This window comes from Gopherus flavomarginatus, chromosome 2, assembly GCF_025201925.1.
Source record: "Gopherus flavomarginatus isolate rGopFla2 chromosome 2, rGopFla2.mat.asm, whole genome shotgun sequence".
NCBI lineage: Eukaryota > Metazoa > Chordata > Testudines > Testudinidae > Gopherus > Gopherus flavomarginatus.
This window is the reverse complement of record NC_066618.1, coordinates 94,924,764-94,946,143: the sequence shown is the minus strand read 5'-3', so window position 1 is coordinate 94,946,143 and position 21,380 is coordinate 94,924,764. Positions and strand designations below refer to the sequence as shown.

The window sequence follows — 21,380 nt, the reverse complement described above, 5'->3', positions numbered from 1 at the left end:
GCCAAGTGGAAGAGGTTCTCGTGCTGGTGTGGGCCCCAGCAGGTTCAGCTATGCCAGGCTCAGGTGCTGACCATTGTAGAGTATCTACTACTCCTCAAGCAGCAGGGGCTGGGCCTATCCTCGATCAAAATGCATCTGGCGGCCATTTCTGCCTTCCACACTGGGTTTTCAGGGGGCTCGGTGTTCTCCCACCCAATGGTGGGGTGGTTCCTTAAAGGACTGGAGACGGTGTTCCCTTACTCACGTCTCCCAGTCCCTCCATGGAATCTCAGCTTAGTCCTCTCTAAGCTCATGTGGCCCGTGTTCGAGCCACTTGCTCCTTGCTCCCTCCTCCACCTTTCCTGGAAGGTGGCTTTCCTGGTGGCCATCACTTCGGCCAGAAGGGTATCCGAGGTAAGTACCCTCAGCTCAGAGCCACCTTATATGGTTTTCATAAAGACAAGGTGCAGCTCCATCCACACCCCAAGTTCCTCCCAAAGGTGGTCTCACAATTCCATCGAGGCCAGGACATTTGTGTGCCACTGTTTTTTCCCAAGCCTGATGCAGACCCAAGTCACCGCAGCCTGCACACCCTGGATGTCTGTTAAGTGTTGGCATTCTACTTGGAGAGCACCAAGCCCTTTCGTAAATCCTCACAGCTGCTCGTGGCCATGGCTGAGAGGATGAGAGGCCTCCTGGTGTTGGCACAGCGAATCTCCTTGTGAATTATAGATTGCATTCAGGTGTGTTATGACCTCGCAGGTGTTCCGGCCCCAACGGTCATGGTCCACTCAACCAGGGTGCAAGCAGCTTCAGCGGCCTTCCTGGCACAAGTCTTGATCCAGGAGATCTGCAGAGCAGCCACCTGGTCGTTGGTGCATAGCTTCACAACCCACTATGCGGTCAACTAGCGGGCCCGAGAGGATGCAGCAATTGGCAGGGCGGTCCTCTGATCAACTGTTCCGTGACTCCCACTCTCCTCCAAAGGTAAGCTTGTAATTCATCTAATGTGGAATGGACGTGAACAAGCACTCAAAGAAAAAATGGTTACCTACCTTTTCATAACTGTTGTTCTTCAAGATGGGCTGTTCACGTCCATTCCACCACCCGCCCTTCTACCTTTCTGTTGGAGTCGCCGGCAAGAAGGAACTGGAGGGGGTCGGGCCAGCAGGGATATATATAAGCGCGGTGCAGTGGCGCTACTCAGGCGGGAGCCCCGCCAGCCCGACGGGTACCGCTAAGAGAAAAGTTCCCAGTGCTAGTGCACGTGGTGCTCACACCCCTAATGTGGAATGGACTTGAACAACACGTCTCGAAGAACAACAGTTATGAAAAGGTAGGTAACCATTTTTTTGCATTTCTATAGCGTTTTCTGTCTGAGAATTCTAAAATACTTTACAAAATATGCATGAACAAAACCACAGAACACACTCTCTGAGGTGAGTAAGTCCTTCTTATCCTCATACTACAGATACCCAGGTAGCTTTTAAGTACCTTAATTAGTGTTGCTTTTGTCTAACTGGGAGAGCCTGAAACAAAACCAAGATCTTCTAACTCCTCATCCTGTGCTTTAACTGCTTGACCATATTTCCATCATGGTACCGCTTTCTTAATCATTTCCACTCTCTCAAGGGAAATTGTGGAACAATTCACCTATAACACCTCCCATTGAGTTCAGTGGGGCAAGGATTTCACCCTTCGTGTTTGGGGTCCTGGATGGTTGCCCAGGTCATCTATCCCTAAAGTGGCCCTCAACTAGTGTGACCAGATAGCAAGTGTGAAAAATTGAGATGGGTTAGGAGGTAATAGACGCTTGTATAAGACACAGCCTTGATTATCGAGGCTGTCCCTGTAAAATCAGGACATCTGGTACCCCTACTCTCAGCATGTGTAGATGTAATAATTACATCATCAGTACATTTTTAAGCAAAATATTTTACGAGTTCTCCTTTCTTTTAATTGACATTATAAACTCATAAGCAAGTGCTGTACTTGCTTTACTTTTTGTGTAACAAAAAACCCTCTTTCCTTTGCATCACAGACTTTGGGCGATGTTCTCTCAGGGCTTGTCTTCATTACCGGGGAGATGGGCACTGCTTGGGTGTCGATATAGCAGGTCTAATGAAGACCCGCTAAATTGACAGCAAAGCACTCTCCAGTTGACTCCAGTACTCCAGCTCCCAGGGAAGAGGAAGATAAGTTGACTGGAGAGCATCTCCTGTTGATGCAGCGCAGTGAAGACACTAGGGTAAGTCGACCTAAGCTACGTTGACTCCAGTTACGCTACTGCAGCTATGTGAATAATGTACCTTAGGTTGACTTACCCCGGTAGTGAAGACAAGCCCTTAGAGTAGCAGCACTGTAGAGCTGGTGGAAGTTGTTGTTACACAAAAAAATACCACATTAGCTTGTCTCAGCCTTGTTTGTCAGTCCAGAAGACTAATTACACTCATAATATGGTCTTCTGTCTGAAGGTAATGAAGTGCCTTAGTATACAAAATAAATGAAATTAAATAATTTTTTAAAAACCTAACTGTTCTTTTAGGTCTGTCACGGCCTGGTGCATTATTGCAGGAGTCCTGGATCTGTCTGAAGTTCTATTTGATAGATGCTGTAGTTCTTAAATACTTGAGTATGAATTTTAAGTGGGTTACAACTGAGATTCCATTTGTATGCACAGAAATCATTTTCACATATGATTTTGTGCATCACCACTTACAGATACAAATGATAGAATTTACATTCATAGAATGTGCAAGATCCATATGTGCTTCAGTTTTTTGGGCCAAATGACATTTTGTTCATATATATTCTATCCTCTGTATACACAAGTGATGCTGCAAAAAAACGCTGTGCACAAATTTTGCAGGTACACAACTGAAGCCATTTTGCTCTGCTTCTTGGCTGCAGGTGGAGTATGGTGTGACTTGGGAGGATCATGGAATGGGCAGTGCAAGAGTGGATTTTAAGTGTGAGAAAAGAACGCTGCGTTCGAATGAAAGTCCCTTAAACTGAACAGATCTTGTTTACGTTTACTAAATACATTTTCAATAAGAAAGTGGAGAGGGAAAAGAGAAAAATTACCAAAGCAGTTTACAAATAACATTATTGAATTTACCATCACTCTAGCCCTTCACACTGCTGAGAAATAATGAGGAACAAAAACTTACAATTTACCAGTGTTTTCCTCTCCAATTAACCAGATGTCCTGTATAAATTCCATAGACCCGTATTATAGATGCATAAATCCAATCTCTCACTATCAATCAATGATAAATTGGCCAGGAGGAAATTATTTTCTTACTTAAAAACCTTTCTGAGAGAGGAAAACAGCACTGTTATTCAAGTGCAATTTCACAGATGTAGTATGAGAGAAACTGCAAAAGAAGAATTTATGTTCTCTGCTTCCCTCTACAGGGAGCATTATAGATGCAGTAATATTGAAGACCTGGCTATTTTTACCTTATATTTCCTTTCACAGTGGAAAAAGACTGGTCAGCTGTGCTTATACCCTTATTCACTTGTTTATTTTGGGTTTTTATCTGTAGATAGTATGGAGAACTTCTTGGTCTGACTTTGAGTGTGCCAGGAAGTCGGTTTCTCCCTTTTCTGTGTTTCAGTCCATACAGAACTATGTGAGAGGGGGAGGGAGACTTAATCCACCCTTGTATCTATCTTTAATCATGTATCATTCTCCTTTTGATCTCCATGAATCAAATTCCCTGCTGGTATAAATTGGCGTAGCTCCATTGCCATCAGCATTGCTGCCCCAGAGTACCACCGCAAAGATGTTGACTTTCATCCTCTAATCTTACTGATGTCTGAGTAAACGCCTACTAATGTATCTTCTAACCTTTGCCCTACTTTCCCTGGGTGGGTGAAAGAAAACCTTATTTTCAAAAACTTGACTCTTATTATCGCTTAGTCTATTAATACAGATTACTTAATATGTTTCCTCTTTTGCCTTCTTACCCATCCTTTCTCTTTGTACTGTATGTAACTACTTTAGAGTACCTGCAAATGTTGGTCTCTTCATTCTACCTGCTGACTAGTTTCAGGGTGACTTTCTCCAGTTCAGGATGTGGAAGAGGAGGAGCTACTTTCTCTGTTAGTTGGTCAGGAGTGAGTGTCCTCTGGCCAGAACCTTTCTTTCCAATGGCCTGTAGTTCCCAAACTTGGAACATTGATGGAGAGCTTGCTGGTCATATGGTATAGAATTTCTTACTTGTATCCAGCTGCTAAATCACATAAAAGCAGCTAAAATATTTTTAGTGTTACTTTTCCATGTAAACTATTACTGTAGTTGCCTTTAGGATGTTGTGTGATTGGAATGGAAGATATGATACTATGATGTGATCCATGCTATGAAAAAGAAGTGAGAATCCCTCCTCTAATCTGTTGCAAATGGTCCCTGCTTGCCCCAGGAATGTGAGCCCTGAGGATGTTTGTCAGTCTGAGTCCTGGGTATAACCCAAACTGTAGCATTAAGAACCCTACCCCTTCCACCTCCAGATAAATGAAAAAAAAATCAGAGGGAAAGATGTGCCAAAACGTCTCTTCTTTTAATTAATTCTGAAGGCTCTGCCAATGTATAATAATGGAGCTGTTCTTTTGTCCAGATGAGTAATGCATCTTTATAGAAAAGTATCTTTTGGCCTTTGTAACATTTGTTGATGATAGATTATGGCATGGTACTCCATATTCTCTCTCTTCCCCCCCCTCTGAAATTTAAGGCTCTTGAGATCTGCCAACAGAGGAACTTTGTAGAAGAGACCGTCTATCTTCTGAGTAAGTAACTTTCGTTGTAGTAAATTGCGACATAATTTTAATCTTGTCGTAAAGTTTGTGCTGTGAAAGTATACACACAGCATTAAGTCCTATCATTTAACACACTTATTCTCCCAGAGACAAAGTTGGTGTGTAGTCAGTAAAACTACCTTACATATCTATCTCCTACCAGGAGACAGGGAATTTTTGATTTAGTCCTAAGTGGAGCAGAGGATAGGGGCCAAGAGGTAAAGATAGCCAAACTATTAGGTAGTAGCGGCCAAAATATATTTAAATATAACATCCTTGTAAGGGGGAAAATACCAAAGAAGCCCACCAGAGAAGCATCTAACTTCAAAAAGGGAAACCACACAAAAATGAGGAGGCCAGCTAAGCAGAAATTAAAAGAAACAGTCATGATAGTGAAATATCTGCAAGATGGATAGAAACAATTTTAAAACACCAGAAGAGGCTCAAACTAAATATATGCCCTAAATTAAAAAGAGCACCAGAAAAAAATAGTGCCCCCATAGCTAAACAGAGTAAAAGAGGCCATTAGAGGCAAAAAGTCATCCTTTAAAAATTGTAAGTCAAATCCTATGGAGGAAAATAGAAAGGACTGTAAACTCTGGCAAGTCAAGTGTAAAAGTATAATTAGGCAGGTCAAAAAGAAATTTGAGGAGCAACTAACAAAAGACACAAAAACTAATAGCAAATTATTTTTAAGTACATAGGAAGCAGGAAGCCTATGAAACAATTAGTGGGACCACTTGATGATCAACATGCTGAGGGAGCACTCAGGGAAGACAGTCTCATTGCAGAGAAGCTAAATGAATTCTTCGCACTAGTTTTCATTGCAGAGGAAGTGAGGGAGATTCCCACACCTGAGCCATCCTTTTTCGCTTTTTAGGATAAATCTGGGGAATCGTGCCAGACTGAAGTGTCAGTAGAGGAAGTTGTGGAACAAATTGATTAAATTTAAACAGTAATAAGTCATCAGGACCAGGTGGTATTCACCCAAGAGTTCGGAAAAAACTCAGATATGAAATTGCAGAGCTTAATAGCTGTGGTATGTAACCTCTCACTTAAATCAGCCTCGTACCAGAGGACTGGAGGATAGCTAATGTAACACTGATTTTCAAAAAGACACCATAGGCAATCCTGGCAATTATAGACCAGTTAGCCTAGCTTCAGTACCAGGCAAGTTGTTTGAAACTATAGTAAAGAACAGAATTATCAGACACGTAGGGGAACATAATATGTAGTAGAAGAGTTAATGCAGCTTTTGTAAAGGGAAGTCACGCTTCACCAATCTATTAAAATTCTTTGAGGGGGTCAACAAACGTGGAGAAAGGTGATCTGGTGAGTATAGTGTGCTTGGATTTTTAGAATGCCTTTGACCAGGTCACCAAAGACTCTTAAGCAAAGTAAGGATTTGTGGGATAAGAGGAAAGGTCTCTCATGGATCAACAGCTGGTAGATAGGAAACAAAGGGTAGAAATAAATAATCAGTTTTCACAAAGGAGAGAGGTAAATAGTGAGGTCCCCCAATGATCTGTACTGGGACCTGTGCAGTTCAGTAAATTCATAAATGATTTGGAAAACAGGGTGAACAGTAAGATGGCAAAGTTTGCAGATGATAAAACTTACATGCATCTGAAGAAGTGGGTATTCACCCACGAAAGCTCATGCTCCAAAACGTCTGTTAGTCTATAAGGTGCCACAGGATTCTTTGCTGCTTTTACAGATCCAGACTAACATGGCTACCCCTCTGAAACTTACAAGATAATACCAAAGCAGACTGTGAAGAGTTACAAAGGAATCCAACAAAACTAGGTGACTGGTCAACAAAGTGGCAGATGAAATTCAGTGTTGATAAGTGCAAAGTAATGCACAAATATAATCTCAACTATATTAACAAAAAGATGGGGTCTAAGTTAGCTGTTACCATTCAAGAAAGACATCTACACTGGGGGGATAGATCTAAGTTACACAACTTCAGTTATGTGAATAACATAGCTGAAATCGACGTACTTAGATCAACTTAACATGGTGTCTTCACCGCAGTGAATCGACTGCTGCCGCTCCTCCGTTGAGTCTGCCTGCATCTCTCTCGGCGCTGGAGTACAGGAGCCAACAGGAGAGCGCTTGGGGGGTCAATTTATCGCATCTAGACTAGATGCGATAAATCGATCCCCACTGGATCGATCGCTGCCGTCGATCCGGTGGGTAGTGTAGACATACCTTTCGAGTCATCATGGATAGTTCTCTGAAAACATCCGTTCAAGGTCCAGTGGCAGTTAAAGCTAACAGAATGTTAGGAGCCATTAGGAAGGGATAGATAAGACAGAAAATATCATAATACCACTATATAAATCCCTGGTAAACCCACATCATGAAAACTATGTGCAGTTCTTGTCACCCCATATCAAAATAGATACATTAAAGTTAGGGGTATGGAGCAGCCTCCATATGAGGATAGAGTAAAAAGACTGGGACTGTTCATCTTCAAAAAGAGACGACTAAGGGGGGATATGATAGAGCAGTGGTTCTCAACTGTGGGTCTGTGGCTCTCTGGGGGTCTGTGAGCCTCAGCTGGGAGCAGAGCGGGGTTGAAGCTGGCAGCGACCTCCCCCCGACCCCAGCTGTGCCCCTTCCGCCAAGCTCATTCCAATTTTGCTTAAAGTCTTCGAACTTCAAATTCCACCTATCCTGCAAGAAAACTGGACTTTTGTTTTGTTTATATATATTTTTAAATACTCTATCGTGTAATGTAATTCTCTCAGCAGGGTGGGGAACCCTCTTCAGGATGAGAGGAATTGTAACATACAGCCGTGGAGTCTGTGTGTATTAAAACTGTGGCGGGCAGAACTGACAATAGAACAGAAAATTTACCTAATGGGTCTCATTTACTATGAAAAATGTTCTGTATGTATGTTGGAAGTGCAGAGCAACTCTTGCTTTCAGAAAAGAACTAATAGGTTTACTCAATACAAGAGATGGTTCAGTGCACTGTAATCCAAGTATTTTATAGTCATTGCAGCTATGAATGTTCAGCATCTTTGGAAGATGAGGTCCATTTAAAGAGAGAACGTGTATGTGTATGTGTGTATATATGTATATAATAAAATTAGACTTATTCTGCCTCAGATGTACCTGCAGTGCAGGAGAGAGAGAATTAACATCACTTTGCTTAACCCACCTCTGTGTAGTTATAACAAAATTTTAAGGCCCAGATTCATCAAAGCACTAAAATGTGTTACAATCCTATTTACTATAATGGGACTTGAGCAGAAGCTTTAATTAAGTGCATGCTTAAATACATTGTTGAATAATGAGGGATTTGAGTATGTGGTTAAAATGAGCCTGTGCTTAAGTGCTTGGCTGCATTGGGGTCTAAGACTTCACCCTCTTATTCGTGAACCAGGAACAGTATAAATTGTACAGATGTCTATCACAGGGTGCTTTCTGCACGTTTTTCTTCTGTGGTTTTTATAATTCCCGTATTCCTTTCTTCTTCTAGGCAGAATGGGGAATAGCCGTAGTGCATTGAAGATGATAATGGAAGAATTGTATGATGTAGATAAGGCTATTGAATTTGCCAAGGAGCAAGATGATGGAGAACTATGGGAAGACCTCATTTTATATTCTATCGACAAACCACGTAAGCAGAATAAGCTACAGGCAGCTTTGTATGTATGTTTGGTGAAATGCAGTAAGCTTGGGACAAGGGGAATTGAATTATCCCTGTGCATGGCAAAAAGAATATGTTCTAATTCTTTCTGGAGCCATGCCAGGTTACCTAGGGCAAGAGGTTGTATTGCAATGTAATCATTTTTAATATTGGCATCCTGAGGAAAAAATCCTCTAGTATTGCAGTATCTAGAGGTGAGAAAGAGCAAGCATTTAAGCATATGATGTCATCCTACAACTTTTAGTAAGTGTATTATTACCTACAGAAATTCATGAAATATTTTATTTCTTTTAAGTTGGTCTGAAGTGAGGGTATATTTTTATACCTCCTGAAAAGTTGGTCTTCAGGCTACATTGACAGAAAGGTTGAGCTGTTTTGTAAGTTTTCATATAGTGTGTGTGTCAGTTTGCAAATTTCTGAAAATAAAGATCAGCCTAGATCTTTCTGCTCTTTCACCAGATTAAATATGTTGAATTCTTTACTTTGTCTGGTGAAAACAAAAGATCTTTTAATATTATTTTGTGAAGGGGTTCCCATTTGCCCTGTCTTGAGCATCTGCTCTGGGTTTACAGCTCAGCGAGATTACTGACAGAATGTCAACACAATATCATTTTTTATTAGAGTGCTTATTCAGGAGAGAACATATCATTGGGAATTTAAATCACTTGGGGAATCTTTAAAGCTATCTACAATATATGAGTGTGTCTTCTTTTGGAATTTCTAAAGCCAAGGCTATAAAACTATCTTATTTAGGCACCCTTTTCCCAGGCAATGAATGTCTCATAAGATTACTGTTGGGATACAGAGCTTTTCACCACTTGGCCACTAATTCAGACCAGTACCAGGTAACCAGAAATCGTTACCATTTCTTAACCTGCAAGAGGTGAGTTTTGTGTTCTCAAGTCCGATACTTGATGGGCAGAAAACCATCATCAAGCATGTTACTAATTACTGAGGAGTGAAGGTTTTGAAAGATGAAATGTTCAGGAGTTAAACACCTGAGCAAGTGGAAGAAAAAACCCACATCACCTTGGGAATTTTACCAGCCTCCTTTGCCTGTGTACGCAGCCGCTCAGGTGGACCTGCACAATTCCTGGGCAGAGGGAAGATGCTAGAACTTGAGTTGCTCTTCTTCCCAGAGCTCCATCTGGGCAGCTGATTGGCCAAAAAGCAAAGGGGGTGGAGCAAAAGGCCCTCCTCAGCACTGCATGAAACAGCATTTCACACCTGTGGGGAAAAGGTTCAGAGAAGTGCTTGAAAAATATTTAATTCTTTATCCTATGTTTCCAAAGTAATCATGCATTGAAATTAACTTTCTGGTTCAGTGTGTTCAGGTGCCCAAAAACATTCAGCTATGGGCACACTGTAATTTCAAATTTGCGTGTTATTTTTGTTGTCTTTTGAAGACTTGGCCAATTAAATACTCTGGGTTTCCTTTTCAGAGGCTCAAAGACTTTTGTGTTAGTCTGCCAATCACAGTATGTCCTCTTGCCTGACTCGAGAGATGTGTGAAAGAAATATGAATGTGACTTAACATTGCCTTTTAAGGAAAGAGCTGTCATAAAATCAGCAGAAGGCTATTGGCTGTTATCACAGCACTCTAGTATTGGGCATTTTAGTGGGGCTTTATCTTACAATTTTTTTACATCTTTTTTTTACAGCTTTTATTACTGGCTTGTTAAACAACATTGGTACCCACGTTGACCCCATTCTTCTGATTCACCGCATTAAGGAAGGCATGGAGATTCCTAATCTGAGAGATTCACTGGTGAAAATTCTCCAGGATTACAATTTGCAGGTAAATGCAGCTCACGTGCTCTCTTTATCTCTACTGTGGTATTCTGCTTCAAAGGAACTGAAAAACCACTTTGTCGCTGTCCAGCCGGATATGGCCACAGACTAAATTAGACAATCATGACATCTTAGATTGAGATGCTTGGGTTGTGGCACTGCATTATTTTGACTCAGGCTATGTCTACACTATGAGCTAAGGGTGTGATTCTCCTGCTCATGTCCACATACTTGTGCTAGCTGACACTGAGCTAGCGTGAGTATAAATAGCAACATAGCCACAGTCACACTGGTAGCAGGAAAAGAGGCATGCCCAGTAGAAACCCACTGGTTCCAGTGGATTTCCATGTACTCTGCATGGTTCAGCCATGCCTCCACTGTCATTACCCCTGTTACCCCTTGACTCCCTGTGGCCATGGTTCGCTGTTCCCATCCAGTCGGAGCTGCGGGAAGTAGCACTACTTTCCGCAGCTCCCATTGGCTGGGAACGGCAAACCATGGCCACTGGGAGCTGAGGGGTTTGTGAACACTCCAGGTAAATAAAACATCCCAACCCGCCAGCAGCTTACCCTGACGGGCTGGGAGCCAAAGTTTTCCAACCCCTGAAATATAGGGTTGGCTTATGAAAGGGTCATACAGTTTTTGCTATTTTTACCTATCCGTTTTGTGGGGGTCGGCTTATAAACGAACGGGCTAATGAACGAGTATATGCGGTACATAGTCACTTATGATCTGTAGTGATTTGCACTGATTTCATCGGATATAATTGCTTTTAAAGTAAATAGCTTCTAAATACTACACTAGATGCAACATTCATGTAGTAACCTCTTCACTGCTGATATGACTCTCTGCTACCCTGCACCGCTGATTCTGTTGTTACAGCGTTCTGTTCAAGTCACACTGGACTATGATGGCCTGACCTGTACCATAAATAACACTAGAGATGCAGTTTACATAACATACCTGGCATGTTAAGCGGCTTAAATAAAAGCTAATTTAATATGCTATAAATGTTGGGTACATTTTTAAAAAGAAATTTACTGTTTTCATTTTTGTCTTCAAATAGCTTTTAAATAAATTCTTTTAGGATAAATGTTATTAGCCTTGAAACGCTTTGTGGTTTTTAAGTGATTTCATTTTTAATAGATCCAGATAGTTCTAGGATTAAAATATATATATCTCATAGAGCAGTGGCTCTCAACCAGATGTCTAGGGCCCCCAGGGGGCTATGAGCAGGTTTTAGGGGGCCCACCAAGCAGGGCTGGCATTACACTCACTGGGACCCAGGGTAGAAAGCGAAAGCCCCACTGCATGAGGCTGAAGCCCAGGGCCCTGACCCCTGCCACCTGCAGCTGAGGCCGAAGCCTGAGCAGTGTTGCTTCTCAGGAGCCCCTGTGGCATGGGGCCCCAGGAAATTGCCCTGCTTGCTGCCCGTAACACAGGCCCTGGTTTTATATGCGGAAAACCAGTTATTGTGGCACAGGTGGACCATGGAGTTTTTTATATCATGTTGTGGAGGCCTCTGGAAGAAAAAGATTGAGGATCTCTGTGACATAGAGCTAATAGAGGTTAGGGGGACTTAATTAAATTTATACTTCGTGTGCTATTACAGCTGTATAGAAAATAATATAACAACAATACAGAGACTAATACTCCTTACTCTATAAGTTACTGCTTGAAATAAGACTGCTGCTAAAAGACTTACATTGATGGTGTAAAATGCACCTTTGCAAACAAGGTCTGGATTCCATGTGTCACTTCAGTTTATAGCAATGGAAAATGTATCTCCATGGGCTTCAGTTAAACTATGCTGATTTATACAGCTGAGGATCTTGCCTCATATATTTGACTCTTCAGATTTGTGTAGCAAACCAAATTATCTGTTTGCCATACCTTATTATTAATAAAAATGCTCAGGTCTTTGACATTTTTCATCCTTTTATCTAAAAGCATGTTAATGATGTTTACTCACAATTATATCTCATTTTCCAAATTGGGAAACAGAGAACAGAGATGAAATACCTCATTCAAAGGCCGCACAAGAAGTGGCATAGCTGAGAACAGAACCCATTCTCCTGACTTCCACACTGGTACCCTAGAGACCATGCCGGCTTTGGCAAAACCTTCTTTTGATTCCAAAAAGGAAAAACTGTCATACTCCTATAGTATTTATCTGTATGGTATTAACTAAATGGCCCCCTTATTTTCTATCCCCCATGACTCTTGACATAAAAAATGAGTGAGTAATGAGTGAATTTCCTGCACTTGTGGGAGTGTATGTGTTGAGTTGTAAGCATAAAATGTCAATCTTCATTCTTTTAGATTTCCTTACCAGCTCTGGTACAAACCCACACAATCTTTTGAAATTAGGAGATAGTCAGGTGTTCTAATCCATCATCTTCTGCTGACAAAAAGTGCATCTCCAACTTTGAAGATGACCAGTTAGAGGGCCAAAATTGGCCCCATTCAACCAAAAGCTCTTATGGCAACCAAGCTATCTGATGGCTTTCTGTTGTGAACTGCCTGAAGCATAAGAGATTTAAGTCTCTCATGCTGTCATCTGATGAGGAAAGGCGATGTTTCAGGTCATCACTAGTGGCCACTGCAAGCTCAGTGCTAGGGCTTCAGCCCTACAAACATCATCCATGGAACAGTGAGGAGATGTACACACCAGCTGGAGCTAAAGAAAAAGCAAAGCTCCAATCTGGGTGTTCAAAGACATTTGTCGAGCGTAAAAGCTAAGGCTGAATGGGTTCGACTTCAGAAAGTCAACAAATCGTGTACAAAAGATAAAGAATTGTGATGGTCGACTCACATTTCAGCCATTTTAGAACAGGCTACTGACAGTCACTATCTCCTCAGCCTGCATTCAACTTTACAATGTCTGCCAGGAAAGGTGGCACCAACTTGTTCAGTAAAATGAATCAGAGTGGCAGCATTGTCCAGAGTCTGATGGATCAGTTTCCTCAATTGGAAGATGTCCGCCACTTGCAGTCCCTCTTCCACTTTTAGGGCAGGAAGTTCCACAGAGCCACCTACTTCAACCAAAAGGAGATCTAGATCGCAGTCCATGAATTGAAGTCTGGGAAGACACCAAGGGTTTGTAGCATTACTCCTAAGTATCTGAAGACCGGTGACAGTATTCCTGTGCTGTAACTGCAAAGGCTCTCCCAGGCATATTAGTATCATCCCCAGTGACTGGAAGAAGGAGGGTTATTCTACCTCTGTTCAAAAAGGGTGATGAGGCTGAAAGTAGCAGCTATAGAAGTGTTACGCTGTTGTCCGTTCTAGGGAGAGTCTTCACTTCCATGTTAATGTATTGAATCAACAATGCACTTGGTGGCAAAGTCCAGGATACTCAGTGTGGCTGTAGGTCTGGTTGTTCCACTGTCAACCAGATTGTTACCTTGAAACATCATTTTGAGAAGATAGCTGCATTTAATAAGTCATGCACAATGCTATTTATATAGACTTCCTTCAGGCCTTTGTTTCAGTGCATTGAGCAAGCTTGTGGGATTTCAAGAGACATCTCAGCATCTCTGGGAAGAGCGTGTCACTAATAGAAGAGCTCTACAGTGGAACAGGAAGCTGTGTTCGAGTCAGTGGCAGATACATGGCATGACTGCCTGTTTCCACAAGAGGTTGGCAAGGCTATATTTTGTCACCATTGTTTGGTATCGGCATTGATTGGTTGATGCATAATCTTGAGGAGGCAGCTGTTGGTGACATTGAACTGGACACCCATTCTGCTTTGGGATCTTGAATACACCATTGGCTCAGACTGGTGAATTGCCACAACTGATGGCTGATCCAGTCAGGTAAGAAGCAACATGCATAGGTCTGGTTATTAGTCCAGATAAAACTAAATTTCTAGCCATTATCACCAAATTTAGCCTCCAGATTACAACTAATATTAACCTATCTGGGTAGGAAATCAAGCAGCTGTCAGCTGTTAAATATTAGGGCAGTATTCTAGACAGTGCTGGAGGATGCTCAAAAGATGTTTATGCTCATAGACCTCATATAGCAGCAACTGCTACCATGTTTCAGGCCCTTCAGCAACCTGTGTGAGGAACGTTGTGACATCACTTGTTCCAAAACTGCAGATCCTATAGAACAACTCTGTGGTGTGGAAGTGAGATGCGGGCACTGATCAAGGCTCAAGAACACCATATTGACATTTGTTCTTGTTGTGTTAGTCAGCTGCCCCATATGAAGTGGCAGGACAAGATAAGGAAGTGCCCATATCCAAAGCCAAACCCAGGAATTGCTTCCATCAGCACTTTCTTGTTATGGACATATTATATGAATGGAATACTAATGAATTCTAAAGTCTGTGTACCAAGGAATGCCGCTATGCAGCTGGTGAGCCCCGAGCACCAAAAGCATCAGTGGCACAATAAGATTGTCAGTGATGGACATAAATGGAATATAAATCAGCTCACCTGAAGAACCTTGCCAGAGATTGGTCCAGGCACTACTCAGTTAGTACAGAGGCCACACATATTTGGGATTTGTTATGATAAGTGCTAAGCATCAGATTTGACCAGCTTTGTCTGTTTGGAAACACCGGTTCATATCTCAACATGATCAACTCAGCCCTTCATCCTTATATGATGAGATAGATAAGTTGAATGCCATGCCGTTCACTGTGTGGCAGTCAGGAACACAACTATGAGGGCAAGCATCTTTATACCACACCATTATTTGGTGATAGAATGAATAGTAATTTTTTGGTAGTCTTATTCATGGATAACTAAGGTGTGTCTGTGTGGCGTGTGTGTGTGCGCACACGTGCTAAAAGATGTGGCAAGAAGTAATATCTGAGCACCATATCCATAATTAAGTTCTTTGTTTTTATCATGAACATAAATATTTTTTTCAAGTGTTGAAGCTGAAAAATCCTCTTCTGGACTGCAGTATGTATGGTACTGGAAAAAGTGAGGATAGGTTAATTTGAGCTGCTTTGTACAGATAAGCTAATAATCCTTTGCATCTTTTAGCATTTTTATGATGGTAATGGGACTCTATTAACCTGAGTGCCAAAAAAAAAAAAAAATTAATTTGTCTTTGTTGAGGTGCTGACTTTGAGGTTCCTTAAAATCCTCATTCCCCAATTCGATTCCCTGTCCCCTAGTATTTTCAAAATCTCTGCCAATTTCTCTTCCTTAGCCATATTTTGTATCTCCTAACTCCAGTTTTACCTTTCCTTCTCCGTCAACACACCTGTCTCTTTCTGCCCAATGCCACTTCATTTCAGTATGACACAATCTCTGTCATCCTTCCATTCTGTCTATCTTAGCCAGTCATCTAACAGTGGGAAGGACAGTCTCCCTCACCTCCAGAAAGGGAGGAATAATGCTGACTTCTCTCCCCTTTCTCCCCATCCAGCCCGAGAGAGAGGATGTTTGCTTCAGCTACAGTGAAGCCTTGTCTGATAAGACATTCCTCCCAGATTTTCCCACTCTTCTTACCACTAGTTAGTGCCACCCATGGGAGTGATGTGTGCATTGTTATAAACAAGTCACAGATGTCCTTTGTACTTTAAGGACAGTGATGGTGCATCTACCCTGAGCAGCCCTACATGATGTGTACTGAAAAGGTCAGTGGCCACTCACACTGTTGGTATCATGGATGAAGATGAACTAGTGATAACTTAAAGTGGGATTTATTTATTTAGTTAGCCCTAGCTTTAGAGATTTAAATGACACTTTCCTACCTCATGATCACCACTACCAGAAGTGTTCAATCCTATATTATCCGTCTTTATGCCTTATTATGTAATAAACTCAGTCAGATATGTTAAAACTTGTATTTATCTGCTAGTTAGTACTTTAGAGAGACAAGGTAAGTGAGATAATATCTTTTATTGGACCAACTTCTGTTGGTGAGAGAGATGAGCTTTCTAGCTTACACAGAGCTGCTCTTCAGGTTCTTCCAGAAGTATTAAATTGAATAAAATGTAGGCTAAAGCCACAACTTGAAAGTTCTTGTATTTTATATCTAACTCTTTAAATCTAACTCTTCACTGAGATGAATATTAAATCATAAATCAATTTGGCTACTGGCAACTGCATTTTAATTTATATAGCCATAAAATTGTGCATTCTATTAAGTGTCCACTCATGCATCAAAAGTGACAGGCCTGCGAGCGGAGGTTTATCTAACAGAGAATAAATTGCTATTCTGCCGCCAGCATTTGAAATATAATTAAATCACAATCAGAACTCTGGCAGGCATACCAAATTGCATGAGGTTACATTGAAATTCTGATAATAAAGCAATAATTTACTATTTGTAATTCCTGGTTTGTTTTCAGCTGTTTTAAAACATTCAGTCCTTTTTGGGAAACAAATAGCCAAAAACAATCTTTAATTTTAAACACTGTATGTAGAATAATTTTGATAGCATGTCTTTGATAACTAATTTACACTTTAACTTGTATCATAGAGGATTTCCCTGCCAGTCAACCCACTGTCATTTATTATATTGCAGCAAGCCTTACATTCTGTTAGAATACCAATGTCAAGTATTTTTCTTTTGAATAAAGTATTTTATTGTGGTTAAAATCTTGTGTACAGTGTAAATTCCCAGACCTACACTTGGTTAACCTGGAGAGCGTGCAAGTATTCTAAAAGTACAAGAACATTTTTGTTATTAAAAATCCTCTGTTTAAAACTTCAAGTTTAAGGTTACTCTTTGAAGAATTTCAAACATTTGAAACTATGGACCTGCACAGCGGAGGAGTCCAAATAACCTTAGCTCTGCACCTGTAGCAAAGTCTCTTGACCCAAAATTCTCAAACTTCGGTCTGTTTCTTCCCTACTAGAAATGATGGTGGAAGTTACAAGTGCCTAAATATAATTTATGTGCATAACTTTAAACACTCATATATGGAAATTTTGACACGAATTTTGTGGACCTATCTTTTAGAATGTACAGTGTTCTGATGTAGAAAGGACCAGTAAAAATATTCTTCTTATTCAGTGACTTGTTGCACAGTTTAAACATCTCTTTTTCCACATTGATAAAAAAGGAGTTTCTTCAGCTTCCAGGATGTACTAATGCGGAATTTAGTTTACATTAATCACAGAAGTTAGCAAATGTTGCATATGCCTCATTGTGATAAATTTAAGATGGCATATATCTGATTTTAAAAATAATTTTAATTCATATTCCCTTTGTTTTGCTACAAGTATCAGAAGAATAGTGCAGAAGACATCCCTTACTCTAAGATCTTGTTTTGTTTATATCAAATATAAACCACTTTTAAATGGTTTCAAATATAAATATAACCACTTTTTTTTTTATTTAGTATTTTTAATAACTCTGACTACTCAGGTACTATGACCTTTTTTTCTTATCTCTGTTGACTGAACCTAAGTTCTCTATCATGACTGGTTGAATACTGATTAAAAATCCATCTGGAAAAATTACTTTGGATATTTTCTGTTTATTTCCATCCACCTCATTCTTATTTTGTCCTAAATACAGTATAAATAAGATGCTGATTCTTAGAGTGACCGCTAGAGGGCATATCACAACTTGTGCAGCCTACCTGTGTCTATTGATAACGTATCTACATGTTGTGTATTTTGTTGTGACAGGTCTTCTTTCCTCCATGATTTCATTCAGAGATTTAAACTCATTTAGGCCCCAATTCAGGAAATAATTTAAGCATGTGCTTATTGATTTTCATAGCATTTAATCATGCCCTTAAATTTAAGCACATACTTAAATGCTTTCCTAAACAGGGATGGACTTGAGGATATCTTTATTTTGCTGAATCAGACCTTTATCAATTAAATGGAAGTCAGTGTGGCTGGTAATCAAATTATCTGATAGTGTCTGCCTTAATGCAGTGTAATGTGACCGAAACAGAGGATGAAATTTTCATTACTTTCAAAGGGCTTGGTTCATGAGATTATTTATTAAATAAAGTGAAAAGTACTGTATCAGTTTCACATTTTTCTTCTTGTTTCATTCTCCTGATTTTTTTTTCCTTTTTAATAATCTCATCCTTTTCTAGAAAAGAAATTAAGAGTTCCTGGGGTTTTTGCTACAGAGGAATAATCCTTTTTTGTCTTCTAAGAGAATTTGACCCTGCTGCATTTATGGTTTCTTTGTAAATTTTCCCCGTATTTCACTGTTAATGAATGTAGCTCAATCTTGTCTAATGGGACCTACCTATATGCCCTTTTTGTCCTAATAATGGCAAATGATTCTTTAAAAACATTTATTTTTTCCATTGCTTCTCTTTTCTGTACATACCGTAGTTATTAAATTATCAAGTTTATCTTTAAACTCCCTGAATCTGTGTCAGTGGAATTTTGAGCTCTGACATAGAACCTCTTTGCACTGTGATTTTTTTCTTGCCTATTTTATTAAATTATTAGCAGAATAAGGTCTGACAGTGAGTCTTCTACAAGTTTTCCATAGCCATAAATGTGTCTACTGTTGCATCTATTCTAAAGCTTCTTTCTCAACACTTATGTACTGCCTACATTTTTAGGTACCAAATAGTTTGATTTTTTTTCTTCTGATTTAATTTGTTTTACTCATTTCTATTACATAAGCAAACACACTCCTTTAAAGTCCTGTTTTCAATAATTGCTTCTGGCAATGAGAATGGACTACATATAGTAGTTTAGACCTCCTAAGGCTTTGTCATTCACACACCTGAAATATAAGTGATGAATCCTTATGTGGTAGCTTGAAGACTTACAACATTTTAAATAGGGGAACGCTCCTGTTCTGCAAAATTGTTTCATCCAGCTGTTCTGTCAAAAAAGCCTCCAGAAATTTTTAAAAATTTAAGCCACTGCTCTATGGTTTAAGTGGAATTTGTCTTTCACTGTGGTCCTTTTTGGAGGAAGAGGGGGGAGAAACCATAGGATCAGAATCAGATGTCTCTTGAGAAATAAAGCAGATATTAAAAATTTTGAGGTCACTATTTTAAACTTTTTATACAGTGTAGAACTGAATTTGGTTCGTTGTGCTTCGAGGTTGTATCATTTAATAGCAGGGCCGGCTCTAACATTTTTGCCGCCCCAAGCAAAAAAAAAAAAGAGCACCACCCTGCCCCCGAGAGCCCCGCGCCACCTGAGTCCTCGCCCCCCCGAGCGCCCTACCGCTGAAGCCCACCGAGCGCCGCCCTTCCCCCCTCCCAGCACCGCCCAGCCGAACCAAAAAAACCAAAAACAAACCTCAAGCACCGCCTCGTCCCAAGGTGCCTCCCCAAGCACGTGCTTAGTAGGCTAGTGTCTGGAGCTGGCCCTGTTTAATAGTTTGAAGTATTTAGTATTGAAGAATATGACTGTTGCCCAGTGGCATGCCCAATTTAAAATGTTTAGAGATTTATTGTCTATGAATTTATAAAATGTATTTCAGATGTATAATTAGCTAATTCTTGGGAGGTCCTACATAATTCATTTGCACCTGAGAGTGTGCGATTTCAGTTTTTGGAAACTTCACTTAGCTGTAATTCACTCTGCTATGATATATTCTTTCAATTAGATATACAGCTGAGTGTTCCAGATTAGTTTATTCGTTCTTTCTTAGAGTACAGATAATCAGAAGAAATGGTGCAATCATTCTCTTGTTACCAAACTAAAAACTGTGACCGAGAGTGCTGTTTGAAAACTGGTTTCATAAAAATTAATTATTTCAAACCATCCAGAAAAATGGGAACTTGTGACTTATTCAGAGTTGTTAAATTTGCATAAATATGCTTCATGTTGTGGAAATTTAAACGTCCTTTTCCTTGGTTCTGCATCGTTAGGGACTGTGTAATAATACTGTACATGATTCAGCACCATTGATTCCAAGCTTGCATTTTACAATAGTGCTGAACAATAATGTCCATCTAATGAAGTGCATTGGAGAAATTCTTGTTAGTGAAGCACTAAGACTTTCACTAACAAGAAATGAAAGCTAAAGCTTTTATTAATTTTCTTGGTACCCAAAGCTTCTGTATAAATATTTGGAAACATTTATTACATGTAATGTGTTCCCAAGTGTCTTTTCTTGGAGGATGTAGAAGGAATCATAGTAACATGATTGGTTCCCTTTTTCTCTTTCCATTTTTAGGTGGGTTTTTTTTTGTTTTTGTTTTTTTTTTACGTAGAGGTACAAATTGGCTGGGGTGAGGGAATTAAACTGCCAAGGAAGTTTCCCCTTGGAGGAGAAAGACAAGGAACTTGGGAAAGGAGGATATAAGTGATTGGGAATGGTGGGGCACTGTAAGAAAATGCCTGCCCATCTCCCTTTTTGTGGGGGTGAGAAGTGAGGTGTAGGAGGAGCGAGGGAGCTAGGCGGAAGGCTACAGCTCTTATGGTGGTGTATTTTAAAAGAATTATGCTCTCTATGGGAAGACAGCAAAATCTTACTTGGTGATTGAAAAGGTGCCCCATGATGCAGCTTCTAGTTGTTTTCTGGGGGCATGAAGACATTGTGGGATGATCTTGGGGCCATGACAAGGTTTAACTTCTGCTGTCACTTATAAAAGGCAGAGGACTGAGAGAGCCAGCAGTAGACAATGTGCAGCTCTCCATTTGGTATGGGTGATTGCTCCTGGTTGAGAAGTGTTGGCTGTCTGAGTCAGAGCATACCTGGAGTTTCCAGATTTGAAATGGAGCCATCAGTATTTTCAATGGGATTTATTATCCCTTCTCAGCAAACTCTTCTTTCTTATGGAAGTGAGGAGCCTTCATCTTGGTAATATACTAACTTGAGTCTTCAAATTTAGAGCAGAAGTGCAAATTCTTCCACTGATTGTCCATATGGATTCCATTCTTGGAGCACATGCACCCCAATCATACAAGATTGGTTTCTTTTGGCCAATTGTGTCTGCTGGGGCTGTGCCTGCACCTTAGATATCCTTGTGCCCTCCCCATCCCCAGCAAGTGCCTGAAGGGCCAAGGAGGCTCAACTATCCTCCTTACCACCTGTGGAAATGAGACTGAACTCCTGCAGCATCCACCTTTTCTCTGCACACTGTGCCAGTGTGTGTTAATTAGAACCACAATGACTGACCTACAAAGCTAAATAGAAGAGGTTCTCTATTTCAGCATTTCAATACCAGCCTTCTCTCTTGACATAACCAGTTCCAGCAATTATTGGACTATTTGCTAGCCATGAAACAAATCTG

The 21,380-nt window shown here is 40.4% G+C and overlaps 1 protein-coding gene across 3 annotated transcripts in view; it reads left to right on the top strand.

Moving 5' to 3' along the window:
- VPS41 (VPS41 subunit of HOPS complex) overlaps positions 1-21,380 on the top strand; it is a 169,802-nt gene that overhangs the window by 138,282 nt on the left and 10,140 nt on the right. For all 3 annotated transcript variants that reach the window (XM_050937689.1, XM_050937690.1, XM_050937688.1), the window contains 3 exons: positions 4,713-4,767; positions 8,270-8,410; positions 10,102-10,238. In XM_050937689.1, the coding sequence (XP_050793646.1) occupies positions 4,713-4,767; positions 8,270-8,410; positions 10,102-10,238 (333 nt within the window). The remainder of the gene's footprint in view (positions 1-4,712; positions 4,768-8,269; positions 8,411-10,101; positions 10,239-21,380) is intronic.